General features: G+C 41.0%; 3 protein-coding genes across 5 annotated transcripts in view; all 3 read left to right on the top strand.

The window, feature by feature from the left end:
* LOC102308427 (oxygen-regulated protein 1) overlaps nt 1–8,284 on the top strand; it is a 19,719-nt gene extending 11,435 nt beyond the window's left edge. The window contains exons 3-4 of the mRNA XM_005912452.2: nt 611–770; nt 1,172–8,284. Of these exons, the coding sequence (XP_005912514.1) occupies nt 611–770; nt 1,172–7,257 (6,246 nt within the window). The 3' untranslated portion in view covers nt 7,258–8,284. The remainder of the gene's footprint in view (nt 1–610; nt 771–1,171) is intronic.
* Nucleotides 8,285–13,719: 5,435 nt separating this feature from the next.
* On the top strand, nt 13,720–18,915 carry viml (vimentin like). Its single transcript, XM_005912458.3, has 9 exons — nt 13,720–14,353; nt 14,633–14,693; nt 16,432–16,527; nt 16,797–16,961; nt 17,536–17,661; nt 17,856–18,076; nt 18,188–18,231; nt 18,308–18,393; nt 18,491–18,915. Exons 1-9 carry the CDS (start codon nt 13,827–13,829, stop codon nt 18,530–18,532), a joined length of 1,368 nt encoding a protein of 455 aa, XP_005912520.1. The 5' UTR covers nt 13,720–13,826; the 3' UTR covers nt 18,533–18,915.
* A 3,331-nt stretch (nt 18,916–22,246) lies between these two features.
* pde1cb (phosphodiesterase 1C, calmodulin-dependent b) overlaps nt 22,247–25,477 on the top strand; it is a 118,655-nt gene continuing 115,424 nt past the window's right edge. The window contains exon 1 of one of the 3 annotated variants that reach the window (XM_042220294.1): nt 22,247–22,902. In XM_042220294.1, the coding sequence (XP_042076228.1) occupies nt 22,629–22,902 (274 nt within the window). In that variant the 5' untranslated portion in view covers nt 22,247–22,628. The remainder of the gene's footprint in view (nt 22,903–25,477) is intronic. The other 2 variants (XM_042220291.1, XM_042220292.1) reach the window with 2 other exon arrangements.

Raw genomic sequence — 25,477 nt, 5'->3', positions numbered from 1 at the left:
CTCTATTCGACTGGTCAAATGTGTAAATGGATTTCTTTGATTGGTAAATTCTTTACAGCACGTGTGTAAACATTTTAAGGTACCCAATTATCGCAGTTTACGCCGTCTTTTGCGATGGGCCCATCGCGCAGGCTGATATCGCGATGACAATAAATTTTCGATTTATCGTGCAGCCCTATTTAACACTAAATCAGAGTTAACGTACCAACTCTCCAAAAAGAGTTAAATTAACACTCTCTGGTGTGGACCCATATAGACACTTTAATAGTGTTGAAATCAAATCCGACAGTGTTAATTTGGACATGCTGGATTTGCTGTGTACCATAAAATGTGTGTAAAATATGCAAATCTGAGACGATCAAACAGAAGACCAGTGTTGATTTGAGAAGGATGGATGGATGGATGGATGGATGACGCAAAAATAAAAGAATCGAATTTTCGGCAGTTTTTAAGGGATATAAATTACAGACTAAAATTGTGTTATTCAAAAAAAAAAGCTCAGAAGTGCATAATTTAGAATAGTCACATATAGAGTAAGTGATGCATTCATAAGATGAAGAAAATCTGCGGTTTCCCATGTTGAATGTCAATCTCATTTCTCCTCTTTTAGGTTGATGGTCTTGCTGCTCTCATCTTGTGCTCTGGAGTTGTTGTGGCAGCGGGCAACGAGCCTTTCAGATTAGCAAACTATAGTTTTCACAGAACAGGCCAGATGGCACAGGCCATGTTCCTGGAAACTGCTGAACCATCAATGTTACAACCTAGAGCACGTAAGTGTTAGTTTACGCCACGGGGAAAAGGAAATATGTTATGTTTTGTTATTCTATTCAGTTACTCTCATACCTCTCTCATACGCTCTCTGTACGCAAGTTTGAATCTATACAATCTTTTCCTTGAAGTGTCAAATCTCTTAAAAAAGCACAGAGTAATCTCACGTTGTATCTTGTTTACTTTCATACTAAAACAATGGTATAAAATAAAAATGGTAGATTTTTTGTGGGTGTCCGGATTAATTTTCAAAAGAAAGATATGAGAGTGAAGCACATAAGCATGCTTATTATAATTTCTGCTATTCTATTCTTTGAAGCACTACTGCAAAATCTTTACGTGACCCAAGATCTTTTTTCTTTCTTTTTTGTCCCATCTCTTCTCCAAACATCTCTGAAAGCAGAGAAGAAAAAGTCTTTCTCGAGCGGACGAGGATCAAGGAACTTCTCCGTGTCATCAGAGCGATATATTGTGAACCAGATAAACAAGTCTCAAAATGGCCACCTGCATCCCCACAATGGAGTACTTGAAGCAGAAGCCAATCAGCATCACACATCTATGGAGATGTCCGGAACTGGCAGGGAAGATAACGTGAACCAAACCTGCATCGTACCTCACGATGATGACATTGAAAAGTCTTTCCGCGTGAATCAAGATGGCAGCATGACGGTGGAGATGAAAGTTCGTCTGACCATTAAGGAGGAGGAGATGCTCCACTGGACAACCACACTCAGCCGCACCAGCCTTAGCAAGAGGGCAACTTGTGCCTCAATTTCTGAGTCAGGCAACCGCTCCCCTGACTCGAACAATGTCATTCCCAAAGACTCCTCTAGTATCAGCGAGGAAGAAACGAAAGAGGAGAACTTTCCCTCCGCAGCTGGAGGCGTCGGCTTTAATGATGAGCGAACATGTGAAGGATACACTTCAACAGCTACGAGAAAAGCGAAAAAAAGTGTCAAACGCACTCCCACACCTGGTCCTCGACATGTTAATAAAAAGGCGTCTATTGAGAGTGTGAAGAGGGTCACAGAGTCAGGGGTGCAAGAGAGCATGCTGGGACATTATTCCTATGTGGAAAGGACAGCCGACGGCGAAACAACGGAGGGATACTGCCTTGTCAAACACAGCAGCAGCAGCAGCAATAGACCCATCCCAAAACCTCGCAAAACAGCATCCGCAGGAATGAGCAACAAATGCACCCCCTCCTCCATCAGGTCATCAGGAGTTGCTGAGGTCCTTCAGATACAGAATAATGGGATGGAGTTTAGAGAGACTGTGATGCATATTTATGAGACCCAAGGCTGCTATGACAACTATTTGGCGAATCAGGAATATAGTGTAGATGGCGTTCCTTTACATGGCTCCCCTCCAGCACCACAAAGTAAACAGTCGACTGACTCAGGGCCTCATTCATCGAGTAATGATTGTGATATAGATTGTAGCTGGCAGCCACCCACTGCTGACTCACTGCAAAGGCAGAAAGAGGAGATGCTATCACTGTCATCAGAGCCAGTATCTCTGACACATGAGAATACAAACAATCTGTCTTCACCGAGTGAAAACGAAACCAAGAGAAACCTTCAAATTCTAGAGAGAGTAAAACTAGACAACACTCCAAAAAGCACGACGAAGAAAAAGATGACTACGTCTGCCAGGAGCCAGAAGAGTTCAACTTCAACAAGTAACACGGATAAAAAAACGAAGGAAAGCCTAATCAGCCCCTCAAAAGATAGCAAGCATTCATCTGCTGACAAGCTAAGCAGTAAGGTCAGTGTGGGGAAAAGGAGTGTGAATTCTTCTGAAAGTGCTAGAAGTGGTCAAAAGAGTAAAGGAGCAGAAAAGAAAGCAGAAAGTCTCCAATCTAAGAAATCCAATAAAGGTGAAAAAACACCAACAAAGAGCTCAGCCTCATTAGTTAGAACAGCACTACAGAGACAAAACACAAGCAAAGAAGCTGCTAGCGATATTGGCCACAATGTAAATACTCCAACTGGAAGGCCTCAAATGAAAAAGAACATGTCAGACATTTTGCAACCCAACAAATCTCTTACTAAAAAGACAACTAGCAAGCCAAAATCCATGCCTGAAAGCGGAATATCACCAACAAAACCGCTTGTTTCGATGCCTTCTCTCGATCCTTCACCCTCCGAGATCCACCAATATGTTGAGAACTGGTTGGAGAAAGTCACCCCAGACCAAGTGCCATATCCAGAGGAGGTGATCACAGAGGAAACACAACCTCGAACAAAGGTTATATTTCAGATAGGCGGAGATTCTGAATCAGATGAAAAAAATGAATGCCATACTAATTTTGATGAAAATAACCCATCCTCCAATGATGTTATAAAGGGATCATCATCTTGTCTATCAGTTCCTCTTAGCCACCAAGAACTAACAACAGTACAAGGTTTAAGTGTTTCTATGCCAAATGTCAGAGCTGACCTTGAACATCAGGAGAACAGACTGAGGCCACACAAATCTGCAGAGGCCATCTGTCCAGCTGGCGATGAAACATCTTCATCATCTAACTTTTTGAGTCCCAAAGCAAAGATAAAGCCTGCCCTGCAACAACTCTGTTCATCCATTCAGTGCATCAGAAGAGCCTCTGACACCAACGTGGCATCCAACCTTGAAAAATCTAACAGCCTTCCCGATTTCCCGACACAAGTAGCCTCGGTGTTTGGCTCGTCGTGTAAAGCCTTTGTGTCATTCTTGTCAGTGATGACTCTGAGAGATCACCTCATAGACTCCACACCACGAGAGGATAAAATATCAAGAACCAAGTCAGAGGCGATGCTAATGATGGAGTCCCTGCAGAAGATTTCGGCCATCGAGGACGAGGAAGAGCAGAGAGCAAGTCTGACTGATTTGCAAAGCAGAGCATCTTCTCGTTTAAGACAGAGCTGGAAGGATTTCCAGATTCTGAGGGAAAGGCTTGAAAGTGAACCCCTTTCTCCCAAAGTGTCAGAAACGGAGTTTGCGCTCGATGTCGTCTCTGAAGGCGGCGATGCATTTGAGGAACAGCATTCGGGCATTGATGAGCTGATGGAGGAGCTGAGCATGCCACAAGACCTCAGGGAACAGATCGCTTCGACAATCAGAACTTTTTACCCTGTGGAAGAGAGCCAGTGTGTAGAGACTGATCGAAACCAGTCAGAGTCAGAGGAAGATTTAGAGCAATTTGTCCAGGACTGTAACGATGAAACAAAACAATCACTTGAGTCTGATAGTCGATGTGTAACTGAAGACACTCCTGATGCAGTTTATACCCAACAGGGACAAATAATAAGCAAGTCAGAGCAGCCTAGTGAAACCCAAGAATCACAGACAGAAAAAGAAGAGTTATTAAAAGACAAAGAAAATGAGACAAAAGAAGAAGAAAGTGGCAAAGAGGAACAATTAGAGGAGGAAAAAGAGGTAAAGATGAGGGAAGATGAAGATACAAAAGAGACAGAAGCTGATTGTTACACGACTGAAAAGGAAAATTGGGAAAGAGAGGAAGAGGAAGAAGAGGAGCAAGAAGCAAAATCAGGGGAAGTAAGTAGTGAAGAATCTATTGATAAAGAAGAGGGAGGGGCATGTGAAGAGGAGGAGACAAAAGAAGAAGAAAGTAGAAAAGAGGAACAACTAGAGGAGAAAAGAGAGGTGAAGATTAAGGGGGATGGAGATACAGAAGATGAAAGTGAAGGGACTGAAAAGGAAGATGGAGAAAGGGAGGAAGACAGAGAAGAAGAGCCAGAGCAATCAGAATCAGACGAAGACAGTGGAGAGGGGTCTGTTGATAAGGAGGAAGCAGGGGTGGATGAAGAAGAGCAAGAGACAGATGGAGAGGAGGTGAAAAAAGAAGAAGAAAGTAGAGAACAGGAACAACTAGAGGAGAAAAGGGAGGTGAAGATTAAGGGGGGTGGAGATACAGAAGATGAAAGTGAAGGGACTGAAAAGGAAGATGGAGAAAGGGAGGAAGACAGAGAAGAAGAGCCAGAGCAATCAGACGAAGACAGTGGAGAGGGGTCTGTTGATAAGGAAGAAGCAGGGGTGGATGAAGAAGAGCAAGGGACAGATGAAGAGGAAACAACAGAGGAAGTAGATGAGGTGAACCAGCAATATAGAGATAGAACAGACACAGAGGCCGATAGTGAAGGGACTGAAAAAGAAAATAGGGGAAGAGGGGAAGATGGAGAAGAAAAGCCAGAGCAATCAGAATCAGAGGAAGTGAGTGATGAGCAATCTCTTGACAAGAAAGGAGCAGGGGCAGATGAAGAGGAGGAAGAGATGACACTGGATGAAAGAGAGCTGGGGGATGAATTAGGAGAAGGAGAGGAAGAAGAGGCTGATGAGACAGATGAAGATTTTATGAATGAGGACCCAACTCAGTATAGTGCTGAAGAAACAGATGAGAGAGAGGGTGCTGGGGAGACAGAGGAGGAAGAGAAGATAAATGAGAAGGTTTGCGAGGAAGGTGAGGAAAAAAGCAGTGATGGAGGGGGAAATGAGGAGAGGCATAAGGAGGAGAAAGAAGATGAAGGTGACAATGTGGAAGAGACAAATAAAGGGGGTGGAGTAGAAAATGTAACTGTAGAATTAGAGCAGGAGGAGGAAGAAAATGAAGAGTTACATCTTGTTACAGGTGATGTAGAGCAGGAACTACTGGAAGGTACTGAGGTATCTGACGATGAGGAAAAGAAAATTGGGGATGGTATTGAGGCAGATGAGGAAGAGGAGGTGGAAGCAGAAATAAATGCAGTTACTGCAACAGATGCAGAGGAAAGTGTTAGTGAAAAGGCAGATGATGACAAGGAAATGGAAGAATTTAATGAAGATAGAAATGAGCTAGAAGTTGAGGATGAAAAGGAAACACAGCAAATAGAAGAGGTTAGTGAGGGAAACAATGAAGAGGAGGAGGAGGAGGTAGAAGAAGAGAGAGAACAAGATGAAGAACATGAGGACGAAGGTAGTGGAGATTCTGTGGTTAAAAATACAGAGGAAGAGAGAGCAAGGACAACAACAGACGAGGAAGAGGTAGACGGAGGAAGGGACATGGACACAGAAGATGAAAAGTATGATGAGGCTGAAGACAGGAGGAGAGAGCCGGAGCAAACAGAAAGTAGTCAGGAGGAAGAATCAGCAGAAGAGAGAGAATGTGGAGAAGAGTTAGAGAGGGATGAAAATCTGACAGCAGGTCAAACTGGAGATGAAGAGGAGAGGGAGGATGATGAAGAGAAGGAGCCACAAGAGAAATTAGACCAGGAAAAAAAACAAGGCACTGAATCCCCAAGCAAATACTCCTCTGAAGGTCAGTGTGCTGATGACAAAGGCAACGGAACAGACACGGTTACTGAAACAGATGAAGGAGGAGAGATGCTTACAGAAAGAAGTGGCAGTTTATCCCATCCAGGGGAAATATCCCAGGAATTACTCGACTTTGTGAACTATGCCCTCCGGTCTTCTTCGCTTGTATTCATATATGACAAGGATGGGAACATTAGGATAGAGCCTGATAATGCTCAGGTTGTAAAAACCAAGCAAAGTGTTCTTCTGAAAAGCAGAAAAGACAGTTCATACGGCTTAAAATGCCTGCCAAGCCCGAGCACCTCTGATTTATCTGATTACAGACCAGAAACATCAGAGAGCGGCAGCTATAGAACTCAGGAGTCTGTAGATATTATGTCAGAGAGTGGAGGAGAGGCTTCAGAGAAACCTTCTCCAGTCTATACACATTCAGCTGTCCAAGCTGAGAGGACAAGTCTGGAACTGGCTAGCTCAAAGTTGTCTGTTGCAAGTAACTCAGGAACCTTTCCTAGTTCCAGTGACTCAGGTACTAAAGCCTCAAGGGAGGATCTTTCTTACTTCAGTGCAGCAAGCTCATTAAAAGCAGATCGTGAAGCCACCACACAGGCTGCACAGTGCATTTCTTTTGTCTCACAAAACTCAGTGGATGGGGTTTTGATTGATCAAGGCAGATGGCTCCTAAAGGAGAACCATCTCATAAGAAAATCTCCTCCAGTCTCGCTGGGAATGTACAGCAATTTGGACAGCACATCCGTAGACACAGGTCAGGAGAACACTAGCGACGATTCCCCGCCCCATTTCAAAACTCAGCACAGTCCCCTTGCAGCCATATCCTCATCAGAACTCGAGGAGATGGCGAAGCCTCCGACTCCAAAGTGCATCTACTACAACCTGCCACATGGTAGCGACTCGGACCCCTTTTTAGATGCTTCAAGTATTAAAAGCAGTGCTCGAGGCAGGGGTGTCAGGGTGTCACCTACTATTGACACATCAAAAACCTGGGCAAATAAAAATGGCAGTCAGTCTTCCTTTGCGTCAGTGGAGTTCAGAATCCCAGACAGAAAAGTTCATCCCGAGGGCGAGTCAGCGGTTGTGACACAGCCAAGTAGGACATCTGGTGGCGTAAGCCATGTACTACAAGCACAAGACTCAATGGACAATCTGCATTTGAGATGTGGCCAATACTGCCCCATACTATGATATTTAACAGAATCAGCTGCTAGCATCGACTGTGTTTGTTGTTTAATGTCATGCAACTTGAAAAATTTGTTGTTTTATCTGTAAATAATTATGAACCATGAGAGTTGTGCCTCTTATTTGCATTTGAATACAGAAAAAAAGTCTAAATTTACGATATTTTTTGGTGCTGAATATCAGGTAGTGTTTGATAGGATAGAAGAATGTAAACAAATAAGACCTATTTTTCTTCTCCCTCAAATCTCTTGAACATCATACGGGAAATTAAAAAAAAAGGTCATCTGTAATAGAAAGCAGATTTCATTGCTTGTATTATTTTACTGCTGGTTTGGGTTTGTCCAGAACATTTATTTCTAATAGCTGTTTGATCTTTTTAGATTAAAGAACTGATTTACTTGCAAAAAATCTATAAGTTATAGGTTTCTTACCCAGGCTCATTTAATCAGCAGGATATATGCTACTTGTGAATTGGACTACTGTAGTACTGGCTTTTTACTTGAGGCCAAAAATAGAGTACAAAGGAGTGAAACTGATTGGGTGAACACAAAACTGATACTGTTGCTTTGGTTCTGTAATAATTGAATGCTTTCTTATTTTATCAACATATCAGGATGTGTTAAAGTGGTCATCAGGATAACCAATGATAGAAAAGTGAACATTTTCATTTCTGAGTTTTAACTTTTTTTTTTATGTGCCTTCTTTTAACACCCACACTTTGGGTGTGAGTTGAAATGTTGTATGTACAGTCAATATTTAACTTACATTGCTATCTCTATTAAAGGTGTACCTGTGTTTAAAGCCTGTGTTTACATGTTCACACGTCCACAGTGGAGAAGTTTTGGAAACAGAAGAGATTATTTTTAGTGGTTTTATTAGCCTGTCTACCACTCTATCCATCGTCTAATCAATCACCCAGTCAGTCAATCAATCATCACATCAGTGAGTCAGTCCGTGAGTTTGTCAGCTTTTTAAAAAGATTTAGGTGACAAACGCCTGTGGGATGTTATTCTCTCAAATAGAAAATTGACTAATGTAGCCCAGTTATAAGTAGGGGTTAAAAAACGCAGCTCAAAAAATATACACTCATCCCTGTCTCCTCAAAATACTTTCAGGGTTGAGTTACAAAATAGTGAAAATAATCCTATTTGTGTTGAGTGCCTAGAAGCATCTCTGGGCTCTGGTGGTATTTGACTTTGGTTACAACTAAGTGAAACGTGAATTTTGAACGAGCCGTAGGCTTACATTACTCCATTTATCCTCTAAACTATTAAAAGATGTACTTTAATAGACTGATTTTGGATACAAAATTGTTATCTACTGGTTGTTGTTTTAAGTCTGTGTTTTAGTCCGTGTACACTATTTGAGTCTCACTCATCCTCGGGCAGGTGAAGGTGCAGAGGAGAGTGCGAGTCATCTGCAGCTGTCACTCGGTGTCAGCAATGGCCCCCTGATGCAGTCAGGCATATGCAAGTGACACTTGATGTGATCGTCATTGACAGGCTAGCTTGTAATATGCGTGACCAGAGGGATCTTATCCTTGAAACAAGTCTGACCAGACGACTGCAGGTGGTAATTTGAACAGGGATAATTCATTTCGACATTTACATGCTAAATATTTGACAGACTACACATGATGATTTTATGCTAATGTGAAGGGAGAATGCTGGGAAATCCTATTAGTGTGTGTGGGTGTTTCCGCTCCCTGTCCCTGTGCCTGACCCTTCCCTGCAATCACACACACATGGACACGCACATACACACACACACACAAGCACAGAGTGAGACAAAGAAATACAGAGACAAAGAGAATGGGGGAGAGAGGTCTTTACAAAGTGACCATTCTGGATACTTTCCAAGGGTTTTGTCAGTCACTATGGAGATTTGGAAAATAGCCCTTGCACTTTAATTCCTCTGTTGTTACCATGGTTCAAAGGTATCCAGTGGAAGCGAAATGAGCACACATGCCTGCTCTATGTGTTTTGCTTACCATTGACAGAAAAGATCCAGCTTAAAAACAGCAGTAAAACAGGCAGTATCGCTAAAACTGATAATGTTCAGTACTATGCAAAAGTCTTGAACACCCATTATTTTTTTATATGTTGCTTCTAATGGAGCCAGACTTTCTTTTAACTTTTAAAGTGTTCTTGGTGAATAGTTCTACAGGCATTGTGAAGGTCTTTCAAAGTTCTTGAGCCTGACCGTTTTCAGAGGACTTTTGGTTTTGTTTGTTCGGTTGTCAAGTCACTTAGGACTAAACTATAAATCACTCAAGCATAAAAAAAGACCCTAAACTGGAGAAGTGACAGACAAAAAAATCTACACCAGATAAACAGTATCTGCTAAGTTATGTCCTGAAGAAGTAACTGAAAATTCCAGAACCTGACCTCACCTGATCCATCTACTGTTCGCCGAAGCCTCATCAGAAATGGACTCAGTGGAAAGGTGCATATCAGGAATCCATTCTGAAGGAAGGGAAACAGGGAGAAAAGGCTGAGGTATGCCTAAATACACAAGAACTGCTATGAAAATCAGTATCAGGTCGGATGGAGTACTGAATATAAATTGGAAATGTCAACATTGAAGCAGTGTGGGATCATCTTGACAGAGAACGGAACAAACAGCAGTCAACATCCAAAGAAAAGGTTTGAATGTCCTTTAAAAAGCCTGGAGAAATATTCCTGAAGACTACTTAAAGACAAGACATACATATAAATGTCCTTGTTTAGGTGGTGTTTGATGTGATTTTTTAACTCTCTAAGAATTAGCATTGACCACATGAATCCAGTTTTAAACAGGCTCTACTTTCCCCCACTGATGATAACCTGACTGTCACACTGACTTGACAAAAGCCCACAGAAGCCCCTGCCGTGGATTTACAGCCTTTCTTTCTCACGTTAAGATTTATGACTGTCTGCTCTCTGTGCATTAACTCATGTGCAGCAAATACTTTGTGCTCAGATTCTGCCTACAATTAATCTAAGCGGTCATGACCCGCAGAGATGCTGACCAATTTAAAAAGACCAAAGGAAAAAAAAGAGAGAGAGACTTTTTGCAATCTTCTCACCACAATAACTAATTTTCACAACCTTATAGCTGAACACATCACTTATGTCCTGTGAGAATCGATGAACAGTGCAGCCACTGTCTCCACTTTAGTTCTGCTAAATAATGTTGGGGATGATCACTATGGCTACTGGTGCGCACGGGTTTGTGATTCACCATCATGGGAGATAAAACAAAGGGTTCCTTTTTGCTTTTACCCTGCAGTTTTGAAGGGACCACACCCAGAAATAAGATTGAACTTATCTGTTGCCCTGCGCCATTACAGAGTGACCGACTCTGACTGATGTCGAGTCTTATTTGATTCTTTTTGTACGCCTCCTTTAATTAGCTCCCCCACAGGGCTGTTGCTTTGGAGCAGAAAAGCGGAATCTCAGCAACAAAAATAAAAAGACCAAGCGATACATTCCCAAGAATGGGAGCTATTTGGCCCAAACTGTTGCACTGTCAAGCGCCGTGCTACACACAATAATTACGGCCTACTGTCTGCATTCTCTTGATGCAGTTAGGTGACAGATCAGCAATACACAATCCCTGCTCTGTTTGTGTCAATCCAGGCCTCCTCTGTCTCTCTCTGTGGCCAATACTGGCAGAGCGGGATCATAATGGGCCTGGGAGCAGGAATTTTCATGGCCCCCACCCTGTTTCTAAGTGAGCGTTGATCATGTGAATTTCCGTAGCTGCTTTTGGTAATGGGCTTCCACTGTTTTACTCAAACCATGGCCTCATGTTTGCATGCTCAAGCACGACAAACTGCTTCAGTTATTATGCTTTTGCCTATCACTTCTCCAGTTTCAAAAGTTTGGAATTGAACTTTTGAAGTTCTCTTTAGATTTTAATGTTTCACTTTAATACTAAAACATCTGTGGGCCATATTGTACAAAATCTTCCTTGATACCTTTAACTGCATTTTGCCCTTTATGCTGGAAGTTAACTGGAAGTTTCCTTATTTGATTCGTCCTTGCATGTCTTTGGCAAATGCCCCTTTGTAAGATTTGATGCTTCTTTAAATCCCATGAAAAAAAGCAAAACTTTAAATGGCAGATCTGACCACACACATAAACTTCATCAACTTTACAAAGATTTGTTTAAAAATAGAAAATACTTACACAATCTCACTTTTCAGGATAGGATTCAGTGACAGTCATCTTGTAACAACACAACATGAATGCTAACTTAAGAAATGAAAAAAAACTGCTCCAAAACCCCCAAATCAGTATCAAAATTGACTTCAAAGCAGTTCACGTCTCATACTGTGATTTTATTGGATTTGTTTATATAATTGCACAAATAAAGAAAAGACAAATAATTATTAAACAGAAACGTGGGACTGCTTTCTTGCACAATAGCTTGCACAGGATGTTTCAAAAAATTTGAAACACCCTGTCTCATAGTGATGCTGAAAAAATATTTCATGCATTTCTACTTTTCTATTGAGTAGTGTAATTTATTATTATCAGGCTATGCTGAAAAACTCCCCAAGAAGCCTTCAGTTGATGCAAAATGCTGCAGTGAGAGTAGTGAAGGGACTAGAAAGAGAGAGTATATTTCTCTATGCATAGTACTGCACAGTACTGTATCACCTCAAAAGAACACTCCCTGAGTCTGGCTCTGCCTGAAGCTTCTTCCTATTAAATGGGAGTTTTTCCATCCCACTGTCACCAACTCTTTCCTCATAGGGAGTCATCTGATTGGTGGGATTTTCTCTGTATTGTTGTAGGCTCTTTACCTTATAATATAAAGCACCTTGAGGTGAATGTGATTTCATGCTATAAATATGAATTGAATCGAATAAAAAAATATTGACCCCTGATATTGCTGATAATATATACAGTGCATACATAAAGCTTTTCAGTGCCTTTCAGGTTATGCGCCAGAGTCATGTAAACATAGATTCAGATGATTCTTTCTCATTTATCTGCACACTCACTCACATTATTTTCTGCACATTCAAAATCAAAATCAAAAAGCAAACATTTTGTGTGTTCTGGTAATTTATTCAAAACGAGAGAGGTGAAATCCAATTTATACAATCACCATTTACTTCTTACTTGATTAACACGCTTTTGGGCACAAACGTCGACTAGAACATCTGTGCACAGTCTTAACAAATATGGCACAGATAAGGACTATGAGAATAAAACCAAAAGCTTTAAACAGTCAATCTGCTTAGACAAAGCCAGGCTATAATTTGAAGTTTGCGTCACAAAGATCAAACAAGCTCACCGAGTAGCTGGGTTTATTACTGCACAGTCATATCTCAGGGGCTGCACGCCAGCTTCAGATAACCGCAGTCACCCTCACCCGCAAGCCAAAAATCTGAAAGTCTCCCTGAAAGAGATATTTGTGCATTCAGTCTTATCTAGTGAAAAAAAAGTCACTAAAACCAATTTGATCTCTCATCTTGGACTTATTTTATGTTTACTAAAGAGCAGATAACGCTCAGCAGCATCAGTGCAGCACAGTTGGGAGGTGTTAGGTGTCATTGGCTCAGCTCTGCTGCCATGCGTCTCTCCTCAGAATCACTGAATCTCAGCAAGTCAGCAGCACTGCAGCACTGACAGCCCTGTGCGCTGAGAAGGGCAAAAGACAGAGGAGGGGAAAGAAGGAAAGAGCTTTTGGACACAAAGATTAGTCCTTACGGAAATATCTCATTATTTTCGTTGCAAGTCAGTCTGAGACGAGGGTGACAAATAATACACCCCAAACAAAAGCTTCAGGAATGCAGCAAACCTGCCAGTATTGAATGACTTTGACTCATATCCCCCAAGCTCTCTGTTTTTCTCTCCTAGGATTAGTGTGTGACATCATCAGACTTGTTCTTTAAACCTGATTAACCGTTGTGTGAGGCTGCTGACTTGCACATACTTTACTAGACCTGTATTTCTCACCCAAGCAAACACCATTCACCAAAAAAGTAGACATATGTAAAACACTACGGTATTACACTTCGACATGTAGTCATACACTGAATATGCTTAGTGCTGACATGGGTGCATTGCTTTAAAAAAAAAACCCTAACTTGTTTTCTTTACAATTCTCAGCATTGTATGATGAAAAAGTCCTTTCCTCTTGTGAGGTGCTAAAATGTCACTGTTTCATCTACAGTAAGTGAGAGTGTAAAATCATTCATTGTGATGTTTGGTGTCCCAGTAAAAATGAAGATGAGCGTTAAAGTTCGGGCAAACTTGGTGAGAGTAGTCTCAAATGTGTGCAAAATCTTCAGGATCAACATCTTGGACACAACAGCACAATCCAATTACTTTAGGCTACTGTATGCGAAGAGTTGGTGTAAATATCTGCGAGTCTGACAGGCAAATATGTGTGCTCTGATTTGCGATTGGATTCTCAATGTGCCACTCAAGTCACTGTTACGTATTTGCATAAGGAGGAGACTATAAATGAGTAACGGTTTAGGACACGCCTTCCCAGGCGCTCTTCGCAGATGCTGATAGAAACAAGATATATTCCAGATCGGCGACAGTGCTCTGGTACTTAAAGACACAAACAAGATGGCCTATAGATCAGGTCCACATTCCTCTTACCGAAAGATGTTCGGCGGGGAGAAAACCGCCGTAAGGTCCAGCTACTCGAGCCGCCAGTTTTCGATCCCGGTGCGCTCCTCCCGGGTTTCCTTCGGGCTCTCCTCCACCCCGACCATATACGCGTCGAAGACCCAGAGGCTCCGGAGCAGTGCGGCCATGCCCCGGCTGGCATCCGAGAACTTGGACTTCTCCTTGTCTGACGCCATAAACACCGAATTCATCACGAACCGCACCAACGAGAAGGCGCAGATGCAGTCCCTCAATGACCGCTTCGCCAACTACATCGAGAAGGTTCGCTTCTTGGAGCAGCAAAATAAGATCTTGCTGGCGGAGCTGGAGCAGCTGCGGGGCAAAGGGACGTCCCGGGTCGGAGATCTTTACGAGGACGAGATGAGGGAGCTGAGACGCCAGGTGGACCAGCTCACCAACGAAAAGGCCCGCGTGGAAGTTCACCGGGATAACCTGGCAGACGACATCGACAGGCTGAGAGAGAAGTAGGAGGCGTGGCACTTTTCTGTCCTCAACTCCATGTATTGTTTCTTTTGTTGTCTAGAACTGTTATTCAGCTCTGGTACATTACATAAATCTTTATTAGTTAGAGCCTAAACAGACTATGTATAGAGTGAAAGTATGTAAACATAAATTCTTACCCTGCACTGCGCAAAAAGTTGTTTTTCGTGCTTAAAGGAGAAGTAAATGCCGCAAATGATTTTTAAGTGTATATTTACAGTGGCTGCTGAAATAAAGGTTCTGCTTTATGCCTTTCTTTGCAGGTTGCAGGATGAAATTTCCCAGCGGGAGGAGTCTGAGGCAAACATGCAGGGCTTTAGACAGGTACAGCTCTACACTGGTGACAGCAGCCAAAAACTGCAATAGATGGACATTTTGAGGGTGATAAAGAGAAGTGTCTTAGATCTCAATAGCAGACCTACAGTGCCTCATATTCTCAGCTGTTTTTGGTTAAATTAAGGTTTAAGCAACAACTGATGGAAAGTGATGTGAAAGTAATCGGATAAACCTTTATCCTTAATATGAAGATTAACTTTCTCTTTTCTTTTCTGGGTGATCTCTCTCTAATTATTGCCCATGAGCTGTGGAGGCAGGAATGCACTCTTCTGATGGCACAACAGCAGATTCTAGGCATGATCAAAATAGCTGTAGAGCAGTGACTGACCCTGGACTGGTACAAAAGGCTAAGTTGTGACTGTTGAGTTAAATCAGGCCTGCAGCGAGAGGAGATCTTTTTAAGTCTGACTGGTCACAATGAATGAGCCGGACACAAGGGCAACAACAGTGTGGCTCCAATGTGGTTATCAGAGCGAGAAGACAAGCCACCATGTGATCCGGCTGTCTCGTTCTGGGAGAGCATCAGCACAGAAAAATCTCACTTGTTATGGTCCTGTCAGAGATTGTTCCGTATCACTGGTTTTCACAGGGATGAGTCATGCAGACAGTTTCCAAAGGTTGTCATGGAATAAAAAGGTGAAAAAGAAAGTTGTCATCCCACCAATGTAGTTTAAATGTTAGACTCATGATGATTATATACCTTTTAGGACTTGCTTTAAGTGATACATACGTTACACAGTCATGGCATTGTCTGTGTGAATGGGAGGAAGGAAGTCCCCGTGGCTTGCCTGAGTGGCACACTGACAACAATGCAGAGCCCACAGCCAGCTCTTGCTCAGTCAGGCAGACAGTCACTCTCTCAGCCTTGGGCTTGTTTGGGAACCCCTGCTGAATAGCACACTTTGTTTGTGGCATTAGTGCAGAGGCAAAGCTGCTTCATTTGCTGATACCTCAGTTGCCAGCCTGCCAACGCCCCAACAAAGCCATGGTGCCACAGCCAGTCTGTATGTATGATTAAGTATGATAAAACAGAAGATGGCTTTATGAACTTTATTCAGTAATGTTATAAAATGATAACAAGCCAAATTAGTTACCAGTAGGAGATCTGGAATTCTACTGGAGAAAACTGCAAGGGATTGCAGGTTAGGTTATTAATAATCTCTTTAATAATTTGTTGTGGTTCTGGGTATTCTCCAGTACTAAAAATTTCACTCAATTCTGTCCAGCCTTTTCCCACACACAAAGATTGTCAGGCCAGCAGCTATAGAGGTTCATTGGTTTGTTTTATTGTATAAGTGAGAAAACTCATGCTCCATCTGAGCTCAGGAATCATAGAGCAAAAGATAAAATAACTGTGCCAAACAAATGTAGATGAGGAAAAAGTCACTTTTCTTCTTGAACTTGATTACAGTGCTTATGTGAAGTATTTGAGCAAATGTCTGCCTATAATGCAGCTGCTGAATTGTATAACGACACGAGAAAACACCTACTCATCTGTTACCAACATCTGCAAGGACATGTCATGTGCCCACAGTTGATTTTCATTGGATGCATGTGTTTGTGACCTTAATCAACCATACAGTGGGTCATTTTGTGCACTGGATTGTGTGAGGGCTTTTTACAGCATGTGCACAACAGGGTTTTTTTTCTTTGTCAGCAAGCACATTATGCATAACTCATGTCACCTTCACAAGTCACCTTATTAAGAGTCAGTGTTATCGTACAGGATGTAGACAACGCTGCCCTCGCCAGACTGGACCTGGAGCGGAAAGTGGAGTCACTCCAAGAGGAAATCAACTTCCTCAAGAAGCTGCATGATGAGGTAAGCCTTCCTTTTTTGTTGCCTAAGCTAAATCGGTCTACTGCAGAATCACTGCACGTGTGCAGCCTGAGAGGAAAAAGGTACCTTTAGAAAAACTGGGCCAAATAGTTTGAAATATTTGTTAATCTGCTCAAGTGCCACATCAGCAGGGTTTAGTTTCCAAAGCTTTTGTAAGTCTTTAAGGCTAATTGCACAAAAGCATACAAAATAACTGTTAAAAAAACTTTCTGTGCTAACTGTATAAACTGACTCTGCTGAATTTGCTACAGGAAATGTTGGAGCTGCAGAATCAGATCCAGCAGCAGCAGCATGTGCAGGTGGACATGGATATAGCTAAGCCTGACCTGACAGCGGCTCTGAGGGACGTCCGTCTGCAGTATGAGAACCTGGCCTCCAAAAACATCCAGGAATCAGAGGAATGGTACAAATCCAAGGTAAAGGCATTTTAGAGAAGCATATTTAACCAAGCGCAGTAACATAAACTACAGCTTCAAAATAATCCCACCTTCAACTCGTGAATTTTTTATGTTTTTATATTCATAACATCACCATGTATCTAACCAAACAACAGAACCAGTAAATATTAATGCTCAAAATTTATCAGGAAGGCCATTAAAAGACTAACAAGTCTTTGTATTTGTTTGACAGGTAAAAAAATAAGTGTTTGCTAACAAATTCACCGTATAAATGCAACATCATTTGTCCAAATTATGTGATTAGTCTTTCTTATCTTAAAAACTGATTATACATTAGAATACTGAGAACTAGCAAGGTATAAGCAATCCTCCTTCCTGCCGTTTGAGCACTAGTGGAAAGTCAGTAACCTTAAAAGTGGTAATCCCTGCAAGGCTCTGTCGTGGCTACATCTTTCATAATTTACACACTTTATGAAAGCTGCCGTACTCCATCTCCTTCAGCCTCTGACTCATCATTTATTGAAGAGTTGATTTCTCATTTTTTCCTTCTTTTCCTCTGTCTCTCCTCTCTGTTTGTCACTGTGATTGCCAGTTTGCTGACCTCACTGAAGCTGCAGCCAGGAATAATGAAGCTCTGAGAGTGGCCAAACAGGAGTCCAATGATTACAGACGCCAAGTTCAGGCACTTACTTGTGAAGTGGATGCCCTGAAAGGAACTGTGAGTTTCCAGTTTTTGGCTGCAATATAGACGATAAAAAATATATATAAAAATATTCAACATTTGTAAAACTGGAAGCAAAGGGGGAAACTGAGCACAAGTTAAGGAAATAGAAAAGCAGAGAGGAAAATATTTCTTTTTTCTTAACTTTTACTGCAAAAGTGTCTTTTGTTCTGTCTTGGCTGCCATCCCAGAATGAGTCCTTGGAGCGCCAGATGAGGGAGGTGGAGGAGAACTTCTCCTTGGAGACGAGCGGGTACCAGGACACCATCAGCCGTCTTGAGGAGGACATTCACAACATGAAGGATGAGATGGCCCGTCACCTCCGCGAGTACCAGGACTTGCTAAATGTCAAGATGGCTCTGGACATTGAGATTGCCACCTATAGAAAGCTGCTGGAAGGAGAGGAGAGCAGGTGATGGGAGAAGCATTTTCTGAAATGCAGTAATATAGATATGAACGCTCATTTGATTCAAGATTCAAGATGCTAATCTTAATTAGTGAGCTGTATTTTCTCCGTCTGCAGAATCTCCACCCCCTTGCCAAACTTCTCATCGCTTAACCTGAGAGGTAAGATTCCCCATGCTGATTTTTACAGTTGGAATTACAGTTTTTGCCAGTTTCTAACAATACTTCTCTGTCTTAGAAACAATGGTTGAATCCAAACCACTTATTGAAACCACAACAACCAAGAAAGTTCTCATCAAGACCATTGAGACCAGGGATGGTCAGGTAGAATACGCTTAAAGAGATCTTTCACTTCATACAGGCACATAGAGATATATCCCTGCTCATCGCCTTTTCTCTCTTCCTCTGCTCCCTTGTTCAGGTGATCAACGAGTCTACCCAGAACCACGATGACATGGACTAATAATGTCCTTGTCTTTACCAAACCACCAACAAAAAGCAATAAGAAGAAACACATTTCACTCGGGCTACAAGCAAGCAAACAAACCAGCAACACACAAAAAGCAAACAGCTTCGAGAAGTGCCTTTGTATGTGGTGATCCAGTAAGCCTGTTAGTTGACACAGACTGTATTTTGCTTCCTTGGCCGCAGCAAGTATTTTGTCACAGTTGTTTAGACACAATAATGAAGTCAGCACAACACAGCAGTTCTCACTGAGGCCTACAAAAATCTATCTTTGTAACCAAAGTAGTATTTTTGATCAATATAGCATGCACTTACCAGAAAAACTGTATGCTAAAGATGTCACAATTGCCTGTATGCAGCAATAAACCATGAAGACTGTTACTCGCTACTGTGCACAAGGTGTAATACTTGTAATACTGCAGTGCATTATTGTTATAAAGTATAAAAATACTTTATACCTAATGCTATACATATAAAGCATTGCATGAAAAACAATCTCTTTTATCTGATTTTAAGTAAATCAAACTGTCAAAGTGTCCTTGAGGCTAAGAAGCAAACTTGAATAGTAAGTTTGATTAAAAATATTTTTTGCAAAGTAAGTTACGGTAAGTTAAATTATGCTTCTGAAAATCAAAGTAAGACTCCAAACATAATAAACATACTTACTAAATATTCATGCTAAATATGTGCGGGATAGGGACAAAATAAAATAAAAAATAACCCCAACTATTAGGTTGTTAGTTTAGTTAATTTATTCCGCATATGTTATGCACATTTGGATGCTTCCATGTCATCGCTTAAAGAAGAACCTTAATGAATTCATTCAGCTTGGCTTCAATTGAACACAATGAAACAACTCAATCATTGAGAGGAACATTTCCAGTATTTGTGCAATTTGTTGTGTTTAAACAAATTGCACAATTGTTTGTGCAGTTACGTATTGATGGACAGTTATCCCACACACTAACTCCTGTGATTGTAATGCTGTGATAATTTACTACTGCCTTACTGAACATAAGGTTTCCTCTCAGGTCGTGATGATTTGGTTATCAGACAAGCAGTATTGATGGAGACATTATATGCCTATAATGTTTATCAGTGACTATTTTACTAAGGAGCTTCATCCAGAGACAGTTCATATTCAGGGGCTTCAGTGAGGTCTTTGGATTCAGCTAATCACACCCTACCACCTTTGTTCTGAAAGTATTTACACATGGAAAAGGAATCAGTGTAATGGAGACAGCTCTCAGTATACTAGAAATACACAAAAGTTAATGATATGCAATAAAGCGAAGAAAGAAAACCCCAGTGACCTGAGCAAATAGCAGCATAACTAAGGGATGGTTTAGGTTCACCTGAAACAACCCAAACTATAAGCTTTGTGAAAAAATAAAGTTTTACTTTGAATTTTAAATGTATGAATGTAAGTCGGGTATTTGTCTTCCAAATCCAGATTGAGAGTTTGTGCCATAGGGGAGGGGCCTAAAAGCTGAAGGCTCAGCACGTAAGCCTGCAATCTGAGAGTGAAGTCCTCTTAGTTACTATACTATGGTAACTATAGTATAGTGCTGTAGTGCCTGTAACACATAATAGAGATAGTTTTAAGCATAACAAAAGTTTTATTTTTACTTTTGATAATCAACTAACAGCATTTATTGCATCTTTTTTATTGGACCTTTTATTAGCACAACAGGTACCACACGGCCTATTAGACTTTTAATATAGTAAAATCAAATTAGTTAACACAATGTATCTTTGAAACACAGGAATGACGGCTGCTGCAAATGTGCTTGTTAATCCCTGCATGTGGAAAAAAAAATCGAATTATTTCATTAGTCGATAAAATGTGCTTTTCTGTCAAAAACTGGACAATTTTAAATGACCACAAACATTTGAGGGGATAGTTCATTCACAGTTCCAGTGGAAAAATACATTACAAGTTTAATTAACACACACCTGGGCTGTATATCAGCAGTATTTTAGTTACTGTTGAAATGTTTTTCAAGTGATAAACAACACAGAATATGATAAGCAGAGCTGATGAATAGATCTGAGACAGAAGAAGCTCCAGGCCACTATGACACAATTCAATTCAATTCAGTAAATACAATAGCATCTGAGATTATTTTGTCAGCTGCTGTTTCAAATAAAGAAATAGTATTGGACTAAACTTTTAAGTTAAGGTGTACTTCTTCTTCTTTGTCTTGATGCATGCTCAATCATCCAGGTAAGTAAATCTCCAAAAGTTGATTCTGTTCATCTGGACGTAGTGTTTTGTGGGAGAAACGTTTTGTCACTCATCCAAGTGACTTCTTCAGTCTCAGCTGACTGCAGGTTTCCTCAATCTTATAAACAGTACATTTGCATAATGACTGAAACCAGCCCACTGAAGGAACAATGGGTTGGGAGGTCAGTTCCTTAATCTTAATTTTGCAAAACCATTGATCAACAACCACTGACCAAAACCCACTGATCAAAGCCCACTGATCAATGGCCATGAGTACCATTCACAGAGAGTTGGGGAATGGCTGCAAGCATTGTAAGATGACGAAAGATGTACCCTTAGGCCCCCTCCTCGATTCAGAGATGGTCTTTCCCTTTTCACATGAATGGCCTCCTTGACTCTGCGCTCAAACCAGCGTTCCTCCCTGTCCAAGATGTGTACATCCTCATCCTTGAAAGACTGTTTATAAGATTGGGGAAACCTGCAGTCAGCTGAGACTGAAGAAGTCACTTGGATGAGTGACGAAACGTTTCTCCCACAAAACGCTACGTCCAGATGAACAGAATCAACTTTTGGAGGTCTTCTTCTTCTTCTTTTTTTTTTCTTACTGTTTTAGGCTCTGAAAAAATATTAAAAATCTAAAATTATGTGACAGTTATATGTCATCTGCTGATGAAAGTCATGTGATATGATCAAAAGCTCTGGACTGGTTGAGATAGGATCAACTATAACATATATGAAGTAAATATAACAAAACTACACACAGTTAATCTTAAAATTAGACCTTAACATTTAACGACGCATTTTAATTTATGAAGTGTAACTTAAGGATCATCTACTTTAATGTTTGGGAAACTACACTTTTTTTCTTACAAGTGAAATATAATATTCTGTACCCCCAGGACATATCTGGCAGGTATAGTTACTTCAGACTGGGATTTCAGGTCACCTTATAACATGAAGCTGTTAACATCTCATTCAGCCACAGTGTTACATAATAGTTTTTCAACGGGGTCAATGTGGCGCAAGTATAATGAGGTCAACTGATTTCAGTGCATTAAGTACCCAGACTCCTGCAGCAGACTTTTTTCTCACTGTGACACTGATGCTTCCCTAATCATGTGTGTTGGTCTTCCATCACAAACATATAATATGTTTGAATAAGTGTTAATTTCAGCTTAGAAACATAGTTGGTTACTATGTAGCTTATTTGCACTTAAATTAATTAGTAAAAGTTAAAATTAGTGTAACAATCATTGCCCCATGGTTCTAATTAAAAACTGATAGAAATGCTGCTGCAAATGTAATACACAAATAAATAAGTAAGTACATCGCCTACTTTTTTTAACTGCTGTTTGCCAGTGATTGAGACAACTGCACCCCTCTTCCCTCCGGTTAATAATTGAAGTAGCCAGGAACTACACCTTCATTTTCTTGACCACGCCCAAATCTCGCGATCACTTTTCGCAGATAGGACTAAAGTCGCCTGTGACGAAGGGAATCTACAGGTAATTTGTGATGATGCAATTGACATTTATGTCAGCGCAGCTGTTTTAACAGCTCGGGATACCTTGCTGGTTAATTGTTGCCGCTTGTTTTCGCCTCCCTGTCCTGGGAGATCCGCGCTTTTGTTGACAGAGGAGGAACTTTAGATGACGTGTCTTTCGGAGGAAACAGAAAACGAGGAAGATGCAGACACGGTCCGGTCAAAGTGCGGAGTTTTCTTTCTTTTGAATGTAACTTTACGATGAAGTCCCAAGCTTACAGCTGAAGTACATGTTTTTCACTGTTGGCCACTTTCAACAGGTTTTGGGTAAAATGAAATTCAGAGTAACCGTTTCCAACTGAGACGTTTAACTTTCAATTAGCGATGGGTTCGGTGACTTCTGCTCTAACTAGGACGAGGAACGCGTTGGTGAAAGTCGGCTCAGAGCCGGAGAACCATGACCCGGAGAGAAGCCAGTCCGCTCCGGAGTCAGACCGGGCCAATAGCAAAGACAGGAAAAGGGCAACACGGTTCAACGTTTCTAACCAGACCGCACGGCAGAGCTCCCGGCAGTCGCTGTCCGAGGTCCTGAGCAGACAGGACTCCGACAGAGCCAAACAGAGTTCAAAGAAAAAGGCTTTCGAGAGTCCACAAAGCGGTGAGTTACACAGCATGCGATTGCTTTACGACATAATAGCACATGACAAGGAGAAGTTGTGGAGAACAACACATACTAATGCCACTTTAAGAGTCACACATAGTACAGTTTACCCAGTTATATTTATGCAAGTACACTTTAACTTCTCCAAATTTCACACAGAATTATTTTGCTTTCCACTTATATGACAACTACAAAACACATGTGGAGTTTATAAAAGATAGCGCTTAATTAAATATAATATATATAATTATATTATATAATATAAAGTTAGACAGCAGCTGGAGCCAATCTATATAGTGAGTTCTGGATCTGAATACTTCTTCTATCACTCTTTAAGACACAGAGAAGCACAGGTGGAAGTAGTGAAATTAATGATGGCTCAGTTCAATTAAGAGACCTAATGAGCCAGGTGTACAATAGCAGAACCATTTGGATGCTAATTTAAATTGCAGCTGCACTTATTAATGTCATTGATTACACCTGTGGTTTTCTTGCCAAAAGGTAATGTTTGAGAAGGGTCGAGTAACACGCAGCAGATGTGGAAGTTTTTTTTAAAACAAGCAGTGACACAAGATAAATACTCCACATAAAGGTCTGGCATTCAGGGTTTTGCAGCATGACTTTCTAATAGGACTATTGTGAAAGGCTTATGTCATTAAAATGGTTTTAATAATAGTTATTATACAATTTCCTCATGCTTCATACATTCACCATAGCACTGATAGTGGCCATTTTTCTTCTTCTTTGGAAGCGTTAGGGTCATCTTGTATTTAATAATAAGTATCTAGAGCTGTACTTAGAAAACCACTGACATGCAGTAATCACTGAGGTTTGGTCATGAGTGCCATGTACTGCACACTCTGTTGAAAGGTGGGAATGATGTTTTGATGAATGCCAGTAAAAGTAAGTGACTGCTCCATAGATCAGGTTAGCTATTTCATTAATAGAATTTCTCAGGTTCATTTCATGTGAAAGCAACATCTCTCTCTCTCTGTGTGTGTGTGGTGGGGGGGCATCCTGGCTTTTGTGTTACTTTATACTGCAGATGTCTGTGGTTCATTTCATGGATTTTTTTTTTAAAAATAGATGAGAGCAACTGGTCACTTCAGAGGATCGTGTGAATATCCTGCTGACAAAAGGTATTCACCGAATGAATGCTGAGCTCTTTGAAGACCAGGCTCAATGCAGCATATCTCCACTACCAAAGCATCTCTTTGATGTTTGAGATGCCACCCCGACTGAAATAAACACAACTAACAGTCCTATCATTTTATGTTAACCCTGCAGTTTGGCAGTTGTGTTTCAGCTGAGATATACAGCATGCACAAATGTACAAAGTCTTGCTGAAGCTGCTTGTGTTGTCTGGTTAATGCCTACTCAGCTCTGCAGACGAGTGTGAATCTGCATCTTCACCTTGCTCTACCGCTGCCATCTCCAGTTACAACTCCTCGCATATCTGTCCTCGAGGGAAATTCCTCTCCCTGGTTGGCTCCTTAAATATCACCTGTTTTGGGCAGTTTCCATGACCATATGACAGTGTAGACTCCCGCTGAGTTTCCTTCCTGATCCCCAGTGACGTTTATGTGTGCTGAAGAGTCTCCTGCCTGACTGTGCACTCAAGTGCTACCTCCTGAGGGGGAAAACAAAACAAAACACACACGGCAAAAAAATAAAAATAAGCACCAACCTTAGTATCATGCTTATCTGGTTGGATCCCTTCAGTATCAGAGTGCCTAGTTATAATGTTAAGGGACTGCAGAGGTTTTATATTGGGTCTTTAGAGCATGGCTAGATGAGACCACACACAGACAAACACACCCTATGATTAATATGGACACATCAGTACCAAAACAGCTTCTACCATTACTACGCAACATGTGTTCCAGGAATTATTTTACAGCCAGTCATACAGTCACGTGCATCTGATGTTGAAGAACTGCAATTACCCTTCGGATTTTATGACTAGCACAAAAAATGGGTCATAAGATTTCAAGTGGTGTTAAAGGGGGTGGAGCTGCTGTTGTAGCATACATCAGTCATATTACATAAAGGAGTCAAGTTGCATTTAAGATTGTAGGTTTTAAAAGATTTAACGTGATTTGTAGAAGAGTAGCAAGAAATTATTGACATGTTTTTATCCCAGATTTTTTCTTCATGTGTTAAGATATAATTTCATTCCTAAATCCACATAATCGGACACTTTTCTGAGCAGCGTGAAAAAAGCTGATTTTCCTATAATGACATTCTAATTAAAGAAGAAATCACTCGCTTCCAAATGTAGAAGTCCATAAGTAATTACTGTGATATTTTTCTTGTTTATGGACAAGAAATTCTTGGAAAATATAACGCTTTTATTTAACTTGAATGTGGCCTTTAATTTAAATGTACACTCACCTACCACTTCATTAGGTACACCTTGATTGTACTGAGTTTGACCCGCTCTTGCCTTCAGAACTATCTTAATTTTTCATGGCGTAGATTCAAAAAAGGCCTTGAAACACTAATCAGATATTTCGGACATATTGACATGATGACTTCACACAGTTGGTGCAGGTATGATTATGAGTCTTCT

The sequence above is a fragment of the Haplochromis burtoni genome, unplaced genomic scaffold (assembly GCF_018398535.1).
Source record: "Haplochromis burtoni strain Fernald_Lab_line unplaced genomic scaffold, NCSU_Asbu1 Contig_3, whole genome shotgun sequence".
NCBI lineage: Eukaryota > Metazoa > Chordata > Actinopteri > Cichliformes > Cichlidae > Haplochromis > Haplochromis burtoni.
Note: the sequence above shows the minus strand (reverse complement) of the source record. Positions and strands in the feature narration are given on the sequence as shown.

Excerpts from the sequence above, each read along its gene's own strand:
- viml (XM_005912458.3), top strand. The coding sequence starts at position 13,827 with ATGGCCTATAGATCAGGTCCACATTCCTCTTACCGAAAGATGTTCGGC. Across the intron at positions 16,528-16,796 it reads TCAAGAAGCTGCATGATGAG|GAAATGTTGGAGCTGCAGAA; the intron begins GTAAGCCTTCCT and ends AATTTGCTACAG. Across the intron at positions 18,077-18,187 it reads CTGGAAGGAGAGGAGAGCAG|AATCTCCACCCCCTTGCCAA; the intron begins GTGATGGGAGAA and ends CTCCGTCTGCAG.